The sequence below is a fragment of the Brachyhypopomus gauderio genome, chromosome 11 (genome assembly GCF_052324685.1).
Source record: "Brachyhypopomus gauderio isolate BG-103 chromosome 11, BGAUD_0.2, whole genome shotgun sequence".
NCBI classification, from domain to species: domain Eukaryota; kingdom Metazoa; phylum Chordata; class Actinopteri; order Gymnotiformes; family Hypopomidae; genus Brachyhypopomus; species Brachyhypopomus gauderio.
In genome coordinates, this window is record NC_135221.1 from 16,312,409 (window position 1) to 16,329,024 (window position 16,616).

General features: G+C 42.7%; 2 protein-coding genes across 3 annotated transcripts in view; one reads left to right on the top strand and one right to left on the bottom strand.

Annotated features, from left to right (window-relative positions):
• Positions 1–16,616, bottom strand: part of slc43a1a (solute carrier family 43 member 1a) — a 21,358-nt gene continuing 4,742 nt past the window's right edge. The window contains exons 1-15 of one of the 2 annotated variants that reach the window (XM_077022402.1): positions 13,722–14,025; positions 11,636–11,790; positions 11,070–11,259; positions 10,698–10,753; positions 10,279–10,355; positions 8,184–8,276; positions 7,484–7,614; positions 6,592–6,713; positions 5,203–5,349; positions 5,078–5,113; positions 4,579–4,696; positions 4,336–4,468; positions 1,131–1,204; positions 699–822; positions 1–412 (exon numbers count right to left, since the gene is read on the bottom strand). In XM_077022402.1, coding sequence (XP_076878517.1) covers positions 221–412; positions 699–822; positions 1,131–1,204; positions 4,336–4,468; positions 4,579–4,696; positions 5,078–5,113; positions 5,203–5,349; positions 6,592–6,713; positions 7,484–7,614; positions 8,184–8,276; positions 10,279–10,355; positions 10,698–10,753; positions 11,070–11,259; positions 11,636–11,790; positions 13,722–13,726 — 1,653 coding nt within the window. In that variant the 5' untranslated portion in view covers positions 13,727–14,025 and the 3' untranslated portion in view covers positions 1–220. Of the gene's footprint in view, positions 413–698; positions 823–1,130; positions 1,205–4,335; positions 4,469–4,578; positions 4,697–5,077; positions 5,114–5,202; positions 5,350–6,591; positions 6,714–7,483; positions 7,615–8,183; positions 8,277–10,278; positions 10,356–10,697; positions 10,754–11,069; positions 11,260–11,635; positions 11,791–13,721; positions 14,026–16,616 lie in introns of those variants that run through there. The other variant, XM_077022403.1, reaches the window with a different exon arrangement.
• The window catches only part of LOC143527303 (uncharacterized), a 20,315-nt gene continuing 16,921 nt past the window's right edge, over positions 13,223–16,616 (top strand). Inside the window, exon 1 of the mRNA XM_077022436.1 lies at positions 13,223–13,426. The gene's annotated coding sequence lies outside the window, so the exon portion shown is untranslated. The remainder of the gene's footprint in view (positions 13,427–16,616) is intronic.

Consider the following 16,616-nt stretch of genomic DNA (forward strand, 5'->3'; position numbering starts at 1 on the left):
TTCAAGTTGTGTAATATTTTAAAGTTGTTTGAAATCTCATGGCTATAAATAATTAAGCACCAGCAAGTGAAGCTACTAAAATGTGCAATAAACACATTGAACACTTCCCAGATAACATCTGGGTTGATATGTTTGGTGCCGACTTTGGAGTTGTTGTTTAATGGAAAGAAAAAAGCAAAGACGTGTTTGCCTGGGTACCAAATGCTCTTTTTCATTGGCTCTAGGCTTCTGGGACATGACCATTGATAAAGTGATTAACACCACTGGGTTCTGTCTGGTTGAGAGCTTCTCTCTCTTTTCCAACTGCCTTGTCTAGTTTTGCCTTCTCTTGCACAAGGTGTCTGCGATGATAGTAAAGGTATCCTGGCAACAGGAAGCCAGCCAATGACAGGATCAGTAGTCCCACATTAATCTGATTGGAGGAAAAAACAAATCTCGTTATGTATTAGGTACAACTGCATCATGTTAACAGACAACACAGATGTGAGCAATTTAGCTTAAAACCTTATTACATTGCCTAAATAAAAGTATTAACATGTACACAATTGACTAATCATACATCCAACATCTATCTTGTGGCATTGAATACCAAGCTGCCAATATGGTTTGTTGTATTACCACACTATATTTAAACTTCTCACCACCAACTCCATACAGTCTTATGAATAGGGCGCGGTGCGTGCGCACATGTGCCTTACCCAGTAGGGGTCGCCCTTGAGAGGCCCCAACATCGCGATGAACAGAGGCTGTTGCAGCAAGGCGAACACGGCACTGATCAAAGACTGCAGCCCCGTCAGAGTGCCGAAGTGGTTAGAGGGATAACTGTGTGGACACGAAGAGAAAACCATCATCTCAAACGCATCGCCTACCAAAATGTCTCTTGCAACGCAATATTTTGGTGAATTGCCTGGACGTGAAATATATGAAACAAGCTGCGTGTTAGGGGGAAAAGTAAGAGGGTCTAATCGAAAGCTTGCTATGCCTGGAAGGTTAGTAGGCTAACAAGTGCTAGTGAAAACGGAATGATGACTTGTTTGTTTACGAGTTGAGAGTTAATATCTTAAAGATGAGACTAGACTTGTGTGTGTGTGTGTGTGTGTGTGTGTGTGTGTGTGTGTGTGTGTTCTTACACTGCAGCATACAGTCCTCCACAGCAAGAGTGGATGAATCCTCTCACCATGGTGTGCAAGATGAACGTCAAAATCTAGACCCAAAATAATAATGTACAGGATATATTAAATATATTATAGAAACAGTCCAACTGTGCAGTAACTTTGCAAAGCAAACGATAAGATTGGTACATTTCTCTGCTCCTCCATCAAAGACGTTTCACACACATTTTTATTATTCAGGAGTATATATATTAGCACATATGCCTGTTGAAATACTATGGCTTTCAAAAGCTGTAGTAATCAATATCATATTTTCAATGGTAACATTTGGTGATCAAAGCAAAAATTCTAAGTTTGCAAATTCTGCAGGAGTGGTATGTTTCAATTCTTTAAAAAATTCCTTATTAAAACGAAAGTTTGTTTTCTGGGTTTGTCAGACTCTAGAGGGACCAATAAGTGTGACCATAGTGAATGGAACTAAACAGCTTAAAACTAATTTTATTTTCTCACATAGCCATGATTTTCCTTTGAGTTTGGAAAGGAGTATTACACAAAAAGTAGCAAGTTTATTTTTTCTGCAGCAAACAGGTTTTGGGTCAGTAGGACAGTAGAATTGGTGTGAGCCCAACAATCAACAAGCACTAACAAACGCTTGAGCTCGACTGTCCCAAATCCCTTTACTGTAGAAACAAATGAAATCAAAGGAAGATACTGTCCCACTGGCACTCTACACTGCACACGCTCCTGCACTGGTTCTGATGTGTTGCGCGAGCTCACACAAGATGGCAGCTTCCTTTTTGGAAATCCTGATTATTTATACGGAGTTGTAGCACAATGGACACTCGTATATACCATCTGTGGTTTTAACTGCAACTGCAGGTCTGATCAAGTTCAGGTTTTTATTGATCCAAATGTTGAAAACAAAGGCCAGGAGGTCTTGTACTAGCCACTAGTGTGTGGCCTTGCACGCTGCTATGGTTGATGAATAGAGCACACGCATTAACTTTTCTGCAGGAATATACCCCCATACTCAGACTAACGGCCTTATTAGGGGAAATGGCGAAACCCGGAGTGATCAAATCAATTACGAGATTATTAAATTAAAGTACTACTTGCCAGCAATCCATCTAAACTGCCACAGAAACTGTGGACGTTGCCAGTTTTCCCTACATTCCTAGCTGTGTACCTGATTGAAGTGTCAGGAAACACTAAGCTCTTTCTACAGAAGCCTTGATGCTTTTGTCGTACATCTAATTGGCACTTGTTGGTGAAACCAGTTGATATTCTGGTTGCATGTGAACAGTTCTGTACAAACATTCTTACTGCAGCATTTATTGGGTTAAAATAATGAGCTACCTGTAAGCTAGCTAGGACTGCCAGTTCAAAGCAATCACTGCCATTCAGTAATGTTATATATTGGGCGTGTAAAACAACCTCTCCTCCAATGTTAACCCATTAAAACAAATTATTGCATTCACTGTAATCTTTAATCCTTCTATGTTCCAAGTATAACTACCAGGTCTACCATTATCTGGCTAACTGTCTAAATAAGCGTCTTGGTTAGCAAACACTGACTTCTCTTTTATTCAGCTTTTAGCAGTAAGTAAAAAACATTAAAACAGTACCATGACAGAAAAATGCTTAAATATTTTAGATGTTTTCGTGGCATTCACACTGAACACTAATGCTGTCACTCAGTGTTTCTGCCACTACATAGTGGCGTAACTGCAGTGACAGCACAAATACCTTCTATTGTATGTTGGAGCAAAGAGGAAATTAGCGTATCCGTAGAACTCTAATAGTAACGCGGGGTGGCCCTAGAATGAGCAAACAGGTAGTGCTGCATTCTGAGAAAATCCAACACGGAAACATAAACCAGAACGATACATAAGCTACTTCTGTCTAGGTCTTCTTCACTACTCATTCAATCTGGAACTGAAAGTAATTTCTATTGATTTTATTCATAGCAACATTAGTGCCGCAGTCATGGACTATTGTTCAAATTGGCCAACTGGCTCATTATGAGTGAATGCTCCCATCTCATTTTGTGAATCATATTCAATGGTTTTTAACCGCCAACGTGTTTAAAAAAAAGTTTGACATATGAAGCCCTGTTCCAAATCATTTATATCCATCAACTAGAATATTGACTGGCCAATGAATTTCCTACTCTGAAATATATATACAAAATATATATACAAAACACCATTCAGGTTTATATGTTATTCTAGGTCATATAACTAATTAATACATTAAATTTTTTTCACAAAAGTACTTCATCACTGGTACCGCAGCAGATAAAAACGGACAGATTCCTCCATCCATCTACCTCTACTAGTTCCTCAACACCAGGCACCGATTCAGTGGTACAACAGGCAAGAAAACGAACACAAAAATATGCAGAAACATTTCTTGAATATTGATTTAACAAGTGTGACGAAGAGAAACCAAAACGTTTACTGGGAGGCTTTGCCCTTTCAGTGGACGAGCCTCAGGCCAAACACGTTCAGGAGGCATTTCTGGAGGAATCACGAATGCCAACATGCCAATGAACCAAAGTTTCAAACGCAATGTTAGAAAAATCCTAAAATATACATTTTCATGTGGGACGATTGAAAAGGCTGGAGGTCCCCAAATATACACTGTGTCCATTTTGGGTTATTGGGCATAAAAATACAAATTGACACCAAAGTATTTATGACTTACATGGCAGATATTCCGGCTAGATTACACTTGCATAGATCAATAGGTGTGGAGGGTTTCTGGTCACAGGAACGCCCTGTTCTGTGTTTAGCCTGAGGGTTCAGTAATTAACGAATGAAACGCAAAAAATTCAGTTGGCATTGTTTACAATAATCCAACGCCCACGAACAAATGTATTCTACACGTCGTCAAATGCAAATACATCACGTAGGATCCCATCTGATAAGAGTTGTAGAGGTGGTGCACAGCAATATGATGTAATCACTGAGAATTTAGCATGTCTGAATGCAACAGAACACCTCAGGCCAGGTACTGAACCTGACCCACCCAGATCCACCCAGACCCACCCAGATCAGACAGTCTGCCCCTCTGACTCTCTCCTCCGTGATCCGACAGCTCCTAATCGGAACATGAACGCCCTCCTCCACTGGCTGGCGCTTGAAGCGAGCGCTAACTGGGTCAACGAACCAGCCCCGCAACTGCCGCTGGCTCGCGCGCGGTACAGGGCAGCTCCGCTTACCTGCAACGGCAGGCTGTTGATGAGGGAGGTGATGCCGAACAGGACGAGCAGCAGGTTGGTGAGAAGGAAGGCTCTCATGGCGTTCGTCACCTTCTGGATCTTTCTGTCACGCTTGGGCTTGACTGAAACGCCACTGTTGGGGGATGATTGGAACATTTTGCAATGGCGGGGTAATAAATTTTTGTTTATCGCACGTTGTTTTGAGAGTTTATGAACAACAGCACGTTTGCTGGAGTGTCTCACCTCACGTCAGTCTTCTCATCACACTCCTTCATCTTCCAGTCCATGATGTAGCCAATCAGAGGGCAGGTGAGCAGGCACAGGAGCTGTAGCGTGCCAAAGATGGAGGAGTAGAAGCCCACTGTTGAAATACCAAACAGAGAGGAACATCAACACACACACCAGAACCACACACACATCATCAACACACACACACACACACACACATCAAAACCACGCACATACACAACGACACACACATACACATCAGCACACACACATACACAACACAAATACACAACAGCACACACTGTGCAATCTTAAACCGTTGGCTTGAAATGGAATGAATGTGCTTTTTAGCTGATCCTTAGGAAAAAGTGTCACTGTCTACATACTTCTCTATCTCACTGCACCACCTTAGTGAACCTGAATACACTGAATGTGTCAAGATTCAGACACGGTTTAAAGAATTCCTTTAACAAGTTCAACAAGTTCAAACATAAATGTGTTACACACATCTCACCTTCCTCCCCAGCCTTTTCCATTACTTCATCGGGTACTGCAGAATTGCAAAAGAAACAAAAATCAAGGGAAAATAGAAACGGCGTGGCAGCTGTGACTGGGTAGGCTCAGAGTGTGTGTGCTTACGATCATCACTGCCTCGTGTGATGATGAACTCAAGCATTTTGTTCATGGCTCCCATGAAGAAGATGATGCGCAGCTGAGTCATTCCCATGGTGATCAGACTCCACAGGAAGATCGGGGAGAAGACCGAGCGCCGAAATGGAATGGAGGCTAAAGAGGGGGAGGGGCAGGAGGACATCGGTCACACTTAAAGCTCAAATATGAGGTCAGTGAACATCACAGCTCAAATACAGGATCAGTCAAAGACACAGCTCAAATACAGGGTGAGTCAAAGACACAGCTCAAATACAGGGTGAGTCAAAGACACAGCTCAAATACAGGGTGAGACAAAGACACAGCTCAAATACAGGGTGAGAAAGTCACCGCTCAAATACAGGGTGAGAAAGTCACCGCTCAAATACAGGGTGAGTCAAAGTCACCGCTCAAATACAGGGTGAGTCAAAGTCACCGCTCAAATACAGGGTGAGTCAAAGTCACCGCTCAAATACAGGGTGAGTCAAAGTCACCGCTCAAATACAGGGTGAGTCAAAGTCACCGCTCAAATACAGGGTGAGTCAAAGTCACCGCTCAAATACAGGGTGAGTCAAAGTCACAGCTCAAATACAGGGTGAGTCAAAGTCACAGCTCAAATCCTGGATCATGACCAGGATGGCATGATGATGGCAGTCAATGCTAACCTAAATATAACCAGAACTGTGGGAATAGGCCTTTCATGTTCATGTCCAGCCCCCAATGAGAACGTTGTTTTATAAAATAAAATTAAAAAACAGCAATTTCTTAGTGTGTGTCAGCATTCATTGGGATTTCTCCATTTATTTGACTCCTGAGAGAGGCTGTTTACATGTAAGCCCCAAAGAATTGAAAATAAAATGCACCCAATAATGTTTGGAATTCAGACGTTATTAAAAGCACTTAGGGTTTGTTTTTTGTCCACGACGGGGAGAGTTATGTCACTGTCTCAGTTGCTTAAGAAACTCATTAGATGTGCATGAACTCTGTGGCCCTGTGCAGCAAGACCCTACACTGGTCTGCGGCCTCCGCAAACTTCTGTCGGAACGAACTGACAAACTTCTGTGGTTAGAGTAGTAGTGAACTCTAATCACAATTACAGTAGCTATTCCCTCTGCAGACGCCAAGCAACTTACACCCGAGACAACGTGTAACACAAGCGCACTGCTGGAGTCAGTTTCACTACAGGTGACACAGGACCAGGTTTCCCGTAACCAAAGCAGCAGGAGGAAGCATCACCACGGCTCCTCAGTGTTCCTCAGAGAAGATCCTTGTACCACATACTCACGTCTAGTCAGGTGAGATCGAAGTGTGTGTTTGGGTAAAAGCGTGTGGTGTTTTGGTGTTGAGTGGGGTTGGACTGACAGGGCAGGGGGGACTCACGAGGGGTAACTGGGGCAGTACCCGTCAGGGGCTCGGACACGAGGTACGACTTCTCCTCCAGCTTCTCCCCAGATGAGGTCAGTGTGGCGTTTTGAGGGTCCTTACCTGAGCGCACTTTCTTCCTGAAGGGGCAGGGGGAAAAGAACGCAGGTGTTGCACTACTGCTTGTGATCTCAGATTATTGCTTGGATTACAAAATGGAGCTCAGCGGTCTACAAAACACAGGTGACCAAACGGAGATGTACGCTGCAGGCGAGCTGCTGGCCAGGTACACCTCTCGTAGTTCGGTTAGGAACGGGGTGCTTCTCCCTGGCACGCTTCACTGCGTATGGTAGTGTGAACATGGACAGTGAAGTTTTATTAATCTCCTGGGCCAGGATGCTATAGGCTGAACCCTGTGGTCAAAGTCATACAATCCATTGGTCAGATTTCCTGTTGCTTTGTTAATAGACTTAATTACAGAACCCTTCAATTTACCTTGTGAAGGGGCACATATGCACACAAGACTACATTTTGTTCTTTAAAAATTGTTACAATTTCAAAGTCTTTATTTCTGCTTTTTATTATTTTAAATATACTATAATATTATAATATATTATTTTAAATAATACTATAAATAATACTACATTATTTTTTCTTTTTATTATTAAGTGATGTCTGGATGCACTAGAGTGTGACTCAAAAGCTGCCTGGTTCACAGCACCACACAAGTATGCTAGTCTCACTCAGAATCCTGCCTGGGCAGAGTGTAGAATTCATTAACCCCAACTTATCCTCAACCCACCCCCACAATGTTTTAAACAGGCTCTTTCCTCCCTTGTGGTAGCCTCGAGTATGGCTTTGCCTTCAGGACATCATGGAAATGAACGTAATAAAACGCGTTTACACTGACGTTTCCATCTCCTCTGGTGTAGGGAAGGGCTCCACTGGCCAGTTCAGAAAACAGTTGAAGAAGACCAGGACTGCGAGGGCCGCCCAGACCCACATGATCACAGTGAATGGAGCCCCAGCATCGTATATCAACTACGGAGAGAGAGAAAAACAGAGATATGATGGATCGTGTTTCTGTGGTAGACTATTAAACAGGTACTCCCATTCGTTTTTCCTGTAGTGTTCATGGTTTGACCGGTGCCACCACATCACACATGATGTCATCTGCTGTTTCTGATGCAATACCTGTGAGGCTTTGCATGACAGAAAGTCAAACGTGCCCCTCCCCCACTACCTTAAAGCACACCATGACCTAATTTTCCTTCCAACTGAAATTCTTTCGACATAAAATAAATGTATGGGTTTTTTTATGATTCTGTTTCCCCAATACAATTTTTGAATGGTTTGGGAAAAAAATTATATATAAATTATCATAATTATACATTATTACAATTTAAAGAATGTTAAGGAAATACATATCAATGGCTGCAATAGTATTACAGCTTAAATAAGTGTTGTTCTTAAACAACGAATTAAAAGCTTTGATTTGAAATATAGTCACTACTGTTATACATAATCTCTCCTTAATGTTTTTAAGAGTGTTTCCATCAGAGATTCTTATACCGATGGCCTCGTCAGATGGGCACCACGTGAACTTGTACCTTAACTCCGGGGAAAGTGACGGCGGACGATGCGTATGATCCGATCATCAGAGACATCACCGTGGAGCTGAGGCTTCCAAACATGTTGGGTAACTGTAACAGAGATGACAGCCATAGTAGTAACACCACTGACTGCATTCAGCATTATACACACACACCTTTTTTTTCTGACCAATATTCTGATCACAGTTTGTTGAGATTAATATTTATTATTTCAACTCTAGTTGTGCCTTAATGATCCATACAGTAGCAAGTCTCCCAAGCATAATCTCAAACTTTAATCTCAAAAGTCAACTGAATGGGGTAGGTGCCACTAATGTTTATTTATAATTACTATAATTACTGTCAAATAAAATAAAATATATATAAAACAGTCATATCTCTTGGTGGATTTTTGAGACTACTGTTAATGTGAAATTTAAATCACATTCAAAAGATTTCAAGTTGAATTTTATTTTATCAAACTTCTGTTAGATAAATTATCCATTCTGCCCTAACGTAGCCACGGCTTGAACATTCCTCCTCAGAATTCCACCCGAGTGTGAAAGTTTTTTCTACAGAAACCCCAGGAGTTCTCCAAGGTTGCACACAGAAGTGATAAATAATGACAAGGTGACAATCTAGTGGTAAGTAGGTGTGAATGGGTTTGTCCTGGTTTCTCAGACTGAAGTCACACAGATTCAACCCATTCTTAACATTTAAGAAACCGGTATGTACACACATTAATTCAGGAATGTGACAATAAGGACATTAGACTGCATCCATGGTGTCTCGTGACAGTTGACAGACGTATAACAAAAAAAACTGCCAATAGAGGGCAATCACACGCCCTTGAGACTCATGAAACACCCCCACGTGCGGCTTAACGAAGCAGAGCCAGAGGTGCATGTGCCCGATTCCATTCAGAAAGTGTTCTGCTAATTAGCTGATCATTCAGCTTGGCTGTGGTATACACTAAACGCGCCCTACAAGATTTACAAGGACGTCTTCTCCCGGTCCCGGCCCAACTCTTAAATCATTCTAACTCCGGGTTAGGCATGGTGATAGTCACAAGGAAAAAAGAAACGCCTTCACACTTTGTTTACTGCAGAGTGAGTGTTCAAGAAGGAGAAGGTGGATAAGGGCATAACCTTCAGTGTGAGAACAGCATGGAGCAACTCTCTCCATGCTGGTGCAAGCCCACATAGAGAGAGAGAGAGAGAGAGAGAGAGAGAGAGAGAGAGAGAGAGAGAGAGAGAGAGAGAGAGAGAGAGAGAGAGAGAGAGATAGATGGAGAGAGAGGGGGGAGAGAGGGAGGGAGGAGGGAGAGAACTTCGTGCTATGTTGGCTTTCTTAGAAAGGCAGGACACAGTGTCACTGGATGCAAAGGGCTAATTGTGTTCAGCACAGTGTCTGAGCGCGTGCTCCTCCAGTGATCACACAGGAATGTAGGAGAGTCTACAGATGGTGGGAGTGTGTGCCTGCCTGCCACTGGAGAATGTGTGTGTGTGCGCATGCATACATCTATAAGCTAATAAATATAAATAAATATAAACTCTTTCATGTCAGATGATCTCGTAGGCCTCACACACATAGACACAAACATTTACAACAGTGTGTATATATATAAGCAATGGTGTTCAATGTAACGCAACAAAAGCCATCTGGTTTTATGCCAGTCATAAATACGTAAAAATAACAGAATTACAAGGCAAACATGGCTACATGGCAGCAGGGCTAATATGGCTAAGGTAAGGGCATTAGAGACAGGCCAGGGTATTTTGGGTACAGATTAGCATGAGACCATTATAAGAGTGTGCGCCCTTGTGTGTTGTAGCGGAGTGTGGCTGGCAGTTTGCTGAGAAGGCGTGTAGCAAACTCTGGCTTTGGTTGGTGGAAACAGTTTCCTTTACAGGTCATCTGTGTTCCAACCCTACTCACACCCACCGTCCCTCCCTCAGACATGTGCACACGCACACACATACCTGGCATGACTAAACTCACATGGAACTCTGCGGAGTACGCCAAAACAAAACAAACCTGACACCTCCCCCAAACACCTCCCCCACCTCTTGCGGCTTTTTTCTTTGGACCTCCTTCCTGTCCTGGGTCTTACCATGAGAGACGTGAAGGTCAGACAGATTCCGCCGAAACCGTTGAGCGACAGAGCAAGAAAGATGAGGGCAGAGAGAACTGGGAAGAGAAAGAGAAGGAGTGGGAGTGGGTTCGTGAGGTGCGTTTGACATTGAGATAGCAAGGACACGTCACCATCAACTTGATTTGGTACATTTCTGCTGCAAAGCTGTACAACGGGTCTTCCTAATCAAGTGGCCAGTATAAGGAAGGTGTCTCTGACTGAACATGTGTGATGATGCAGGGCAATATAACAAGATGATGTTAAATGATGTTAACAAATCACGTTAATCACGTTATGACATCTGATGCCTTGAGTGTAAAGGACCGATCTGTGACTTAGAATGTACAGCATTCACTAAATGTGGTTTAGGCCTTCTGCTCTTCATATCAAGATCTCACCTTCAGGCTGATATGCTGAAATAGATATAATTGCGCAGGAGAATGCGAAACACGCACTGAGAGGGAGAGAGAGAGAGAGGGAGAGAGAGAAACAGAGAGTGGGGGGTTAATGATAATACAAAGGGGCCTAATTGTGATTTATGTCTTTCATAATTAAAAGGCTGAAATTAATGTATTCATAAGCCTGAATCAATGTCAATATTTTCTACTTTAACACAGAACTCTCTCACAGATAATCTAATCAGACAGTATTTATCTATATTAACACATGCACAACTGGCTTAGCCTTATCAAACCCATCCACCCGGGCCCAGAGAGGAGTGTTTTACTACACTCTGGTTCCTCCTTGCTGCAGTGTGTGCGTGTGTGTACCTCCCCAGGAGGCGCAAGGGTCTGGGGCCGAACCGGTCCATGAGGATGCCGAGTGGCAGAGTGGCGGCGCTGAGCAGGAAGGAGCCGATGGTGAAGCCCAAGTTCAGCATCTCCTCCTGCTCTACACAGCTTCTCCACGGCACGTCGCCAGCATGGTGGGAGCTAGCGTTAGTCACCTCCGTCTCATTCTCTACAATGGCAAAGGAAAGAAGGAAAAGAGAAAAAAGGGAGAAAGAGATGGACAGAGAGAGAGAGAGAGAGAGAGAGAGAGAGAGAGAGATGGACACAAAAACACAGGAGAGCGGAAAGATTGAAGTGCTCCGTTTATAGTTTATTAATGTCTCTGGACAATTGAACAACTCGGGTTTCTCCGAGCCCCTAGGTCATGTTTCAGGGTTTTCCAGCTGTGAACAGCCTGTCTGGTTGCGTTTGTTTTGGTGTCTCTGTTATGCAACCTCCTAATTGGCTGAACCATGCTTCCAAGTATATTTATAAACCCTTTCATTTTTCTACGGGTCTTATTCTTTATTTTTAGCCGTTTATAGCACGTTTCTGGGGCAACATACCTGTGCAAAGGTGTGAGTAGAAGCCTTCACTTTTCAGCATGATAAGCAGAGAGCCCCAGCCGAGCAGCACCGCCGAAAAGCCGAGGTTCTCCACCACGGCCGTGCAGGCCATCCACCATCGTCTCCGAAACGCCACCGAGACCGACGGAGCCATCCTTCCATCAGACGGAGTGGGGGACAAGGACAGAGAGAGACGGAAATAAAGCACATAATGGAGAGAGCGATTATTTAAGTGTCGTTAACCATTCGGTGAGACACGATTTCAGTAGCCAAATGTCATTGTGATTTGGCGTCGGGCCTTACCCGACTTTCCCCCTTTGGCACACTCGTGTAATCGGAGAATGATTTGAAAAGTAATATCTCAGCGTCATTACTGAGCACAAGATTTGATTTCACCCTGTAGCCTCATTTTCTTTGGCAAGTCTTTCAAAATCATTTTCGAATCGAGAGCATGTGCCTGAACACACACCTTCTCAGATTATAAGCACACGCTTGGCCACTATGTTTCTGCTCCACGCAACAGTGCCAAAAGCCGATGGATTTAAATTCCCGCGAGCGGTACTTAGCATGTTCTGCAGGGCTACACTCCTACACTTGCTCAACAAAGACAAGGAGCCCGGCCAACATTTCTTAGTCAGTGCCACTTCTGCATAACTACACTGTTCCGTTTGAGGACATTCGTCGTGTGCAGAATCCTTTGAAACCTCAAATGAAATTATTTCCCTTCGCAAAACACAATTCTTCTTTCTTCTCTACCTACCATACACTTTCATTTTTGTAAAACACACTTTGGAAAGTGACTGAGCTAAAGGAGTGCAAAGAAATGAATAAATGAACAACCACCATCATGTCTCTGCTCTGTGACTAATTTCAGTTGTACATGACTACAGAGGTCATGCCAAATCTTCTGGCAAGTTGTTATGGAAACAAAACCACAGAGAGCAGCTGGTCAGAAGACTTAAAAGAGAGAGACATCTTGAATTAAAGTAAGGTGACAAGCAGAGTGTGTGCATCACTCGTTAGGGTTAGGGTTAGTGTATGGACGCTTTGTGTTTAATGTGATTAGATGCGGCCCACTGGACTGCCTTGTCCACAGCAGCCTGGCTTATGAAGGGATTTCTATTGTAACTTACACTGTGTTAACATACTCACTGCTGTACACCAGGGTACACACACCTCCTGTCCTCACTATTACATAGCACTAAATGTGATGCATTTGTAAAGGAAGGTGCCATTTGTCAATGTTGACTGTGTTCTGTTTTTAAGCGTACTGAGCAAGTAATAAATATTTCTGCACGCCACTAACATCTGTAACCACGTCTCACCTCCCTGCTTTTAACACAGAGGATACCGAGATCACTATTTCACTATTGACTTAGCACCACTGGAGTGTGCAGCGTGTTTGCGCTTGCGTCAGGGAAAATAACTAAGTCAGACCAGCGTAGCTAACTAGCCAAGACGTGGGTTATTTCACCCACACACACACATACACATGTATATACATACACACACCATACATACACACACACACACACCATATTATATATATAGAGGTTATATGCACAAAGAGGTTAAACATGCTGTGCTTGATCACAGAGGAGAGGGTCAGCATCCAGCTGTTCAAGACCCCACATGCAGCTCCGGCTACCGCAAGGACAATAAACACTTTTCCCTCGAGTCCTTGTGAGACACAAGTCCAAACTGTTCGAGTTTCTCTGAGTTAAAAGTCAAGAGGGACACGCTGGGTCGCTTTGTCCGCCTGAAACACACCGCACGATCAAACCCCTCCAGGTACGTTGGCTGGTGTGAAGAATTACTACAACTTTCGAAACAACACAGGAAAAGTTATCGCTTAAGACAATTCACATCCTTCTGAGACAACTGAAATAAATTAAGTCGTGAAATATGGCTCATATAGCCCATTAGTCCTAGTTAGCCAGCTAACGTTAGCTCTTCTAAGTGCTGGTAATGCCACGTGTGGCGGTAACACTACAGCCCAAACCAGCATCTCCACGTTATAACATCCGCACTATTGTTTCACACGCAGCATGTCGGCTTAAGACATATAATAAAGACAATAACTTACTTCATTTTGTCTTCTTGGTTGTCAAAATAACGTCCTCGTGAACTTCCCGCTTGTTAATGGTTTTTTTCTGAATTGGTGAATAAACCTTGGTCAATATAATTAAAGTTATCCCAGACGACGTTTAATGTTCGACGTTACTCCCCGCCAAAGCAACTTAAAATACATCTCAGATTGTGGTGGAGGACAAATTTGAAGTCTTGAGGCCCATGTTAGACTCCCTCCCTCATTTTGACTCGGTCCTACAGTCAAAACTCTGGATCTACTGCACTGAGTATGTAAATGAGCCGCCTGTTGGCTGCGGGGCAAACACACACACACTTACACACACACACACACTTAACCTGGGAGATGCAGTTAGGATACAGGTGTGTGAGTTTCGACTCCAGTGGGCTACAACACACATTTATTTTCTCAAGCAATGTTTAAAAACCGGTTATGCTTGCCGCTTTTCGTAACATAGGCTATAGAAAGACGAAATTCAGGCGACACAAAAGAAACTAATCATTTCAAATAAGCACGAAACCAGGACAGATCAGTGCTCATTGTAACAACGTAGCAGGATAACATATCATCATTTTATCATCATTTGATGTCATTTAAAGTCACCAAGTCGCTCAGCCGAATTGCATCAGTTCAATTTAAAACACCAGTTCAATTTAAGCCGCCACAGAATGGACATTTACAAAAAAAGTCGATCAGACCACAGAATATCACTGTTTATGAGTTCAAGACAAGTAATATGTCTTACATCCCACAAACATTCACAAACCAAACCTTATCAAACGTTTATATGCATTTGCCATAATCTACGCCTAAAACTCCAGTTTCAACAGTAAAATGGTTTATCGCCTTTTAATGAGTTATAATATAAGCTATAAGTATTTTGTGAATTGTAAGGAATCGCAGGCCTACAGGTAGTAGGATTTAAAGACAAAGTTCAGTTTCGTGTATGTTCTCAGTGGGAGGATGAATTCTTGACAGTGAAGACGTGTAGATCTAATATGACTGTTAATTGAGCACAGCAATATGAAAGGACGGATGTTTTACAGCAAACGAAAGTAAAGGAAAGGAAAGTACATGTGAGTGCGTGGACACAGGCTCCTGTCCCCGGGGTCAGACACTATAATAAACCCATTACTAGCTAGTGCTTTCACGTCTGAGGCGTACAGGCACTAACTATGAATTATTTTATATTATAAAACAACCCCAAACACGTGAAGACTAGTATATCGATATGATAAATTATTTTTATCCTTTTACATCCATGCAATATGTTGCCATCTGCAGGATGAATATAGCACATCAATTGGAAATGTACATGTCATTTGAGTCGTTAATGTTTGTGGATGCATTACATAAGCAATGTAGGTGGAAATATTGCAAATGTCGAGAATACTTTTTCCGTTAAATTTTAAGCTCGTAAATAAAATCGATACCTGAGATTTTGCGCAAAAACATTGGAAACGTTTTTGTCGATTAAAGTAACACAAATATATTGGTTCATATAGTGATTAGTTTTTTATCAGCACACAGTCCTGCTGGTTCAGACAAGAACATAGCCTACTGCTATAATTCTCCGTTTTAAGCCGTTCATTTGATTTCGCCTCTGGATGTTAATAGCGCTAATTATAGCTGGCACATGATTAGGTTATTATACACCGGCCAACATTATGCAGCCTGTCTGTCTACAATACATGCTGCAACCAGCAGGGAGATGCATCCAATTGCACAGCCGGAGAGCCAACTGCAGTTCTAGACCTGCAGTTTTAGACCTGCAGTTCTAGACGTGCTGTAGTTTTAGACATGCGCCACCTAGCGGCTCGGAATGTAGCTAACGACAGCCAACTGCAGTTCTAGACCAGCAGTTCCAATGCATGCCGTAGGCTCAGGGGCTTGTATAGTGTAATAATCCATTGTATAAAGAGTTTATTTGTTAAATATGCCCATTGATTCTCAATTGTTTTAGCCAAATCTATAGGCCTAACATTTGACAAGTTTTAAACGATAATGTACACCACATTTTGTATTTAAATAGAAGTAGTATGCCTCATTTTCCCTGTTCTTTTAGGGAGTTTTGATTAATTTTGTCATTTACACACACAGCTTGTCTCCTGAAGATATTTTATTTTTAATTAAACTACTGGATTACTGGCATAGGGTATTTTGTATTAAAAATCAGCAAAAATTGCTTAACCCTTCGGTTTTGTTGACCTCACGTTTTTTACTTTAGTGTTCCCGGTCTTCAGAGACCGGTCTGTTTTAACACACAAAAAAAAATTTCACCACCTTGCAAACATAGGCATAACGTGTGTGTGTCTGTAGGTGTGTGTGTAGGTGTGTCTGTGTGTGTGTGTGTGTCTGTGTGTGTCTGTGTGTGTAGGTGTGTGTGTAGGTGTGTGTGTGTGAGTGAGTGTGTGTGTGTGTGTGCGTGTCTGTGTGTGTTTAGGTGTGTGTGTCTGTGTGTGTGTGTGTGTGTGTGTGTGTGTGTGTGTGTGTGTGTGTTTAGGTGTGTGAGTGAGTGAGAGTGTGTGTGTGTGTCTGTGTGTGTGTGTGTGTGTGCACGCGCGCATGTGAATTCATGCACATGAGTGGCATGTCACACTCAGATCAGAGTGTGCCTTGCAAACATAGGCATAACATGTGTGTGTGTCTGTGTCTGTAGGTGTGTGTGTAGGTGTGTCTGTGTGTGTAGGTGTGTGTGTGTGTGTGTTTAGGTGTGTGTGTGTGTGTGTGTCTGTGTGTGTTTAGGTGTGTGTGTAGGTGTGTGAGTGAGTGAGTGAGTGAGTGAGTGTGTGTGTGTGTGCGTGTGTGTGTGCGAATTCATCACACTCAGATTAGAGTGTGCCTTGCAAACATAGGCATAACATGTGTGTGTGTCTGTGTCTGTAGGTGTGT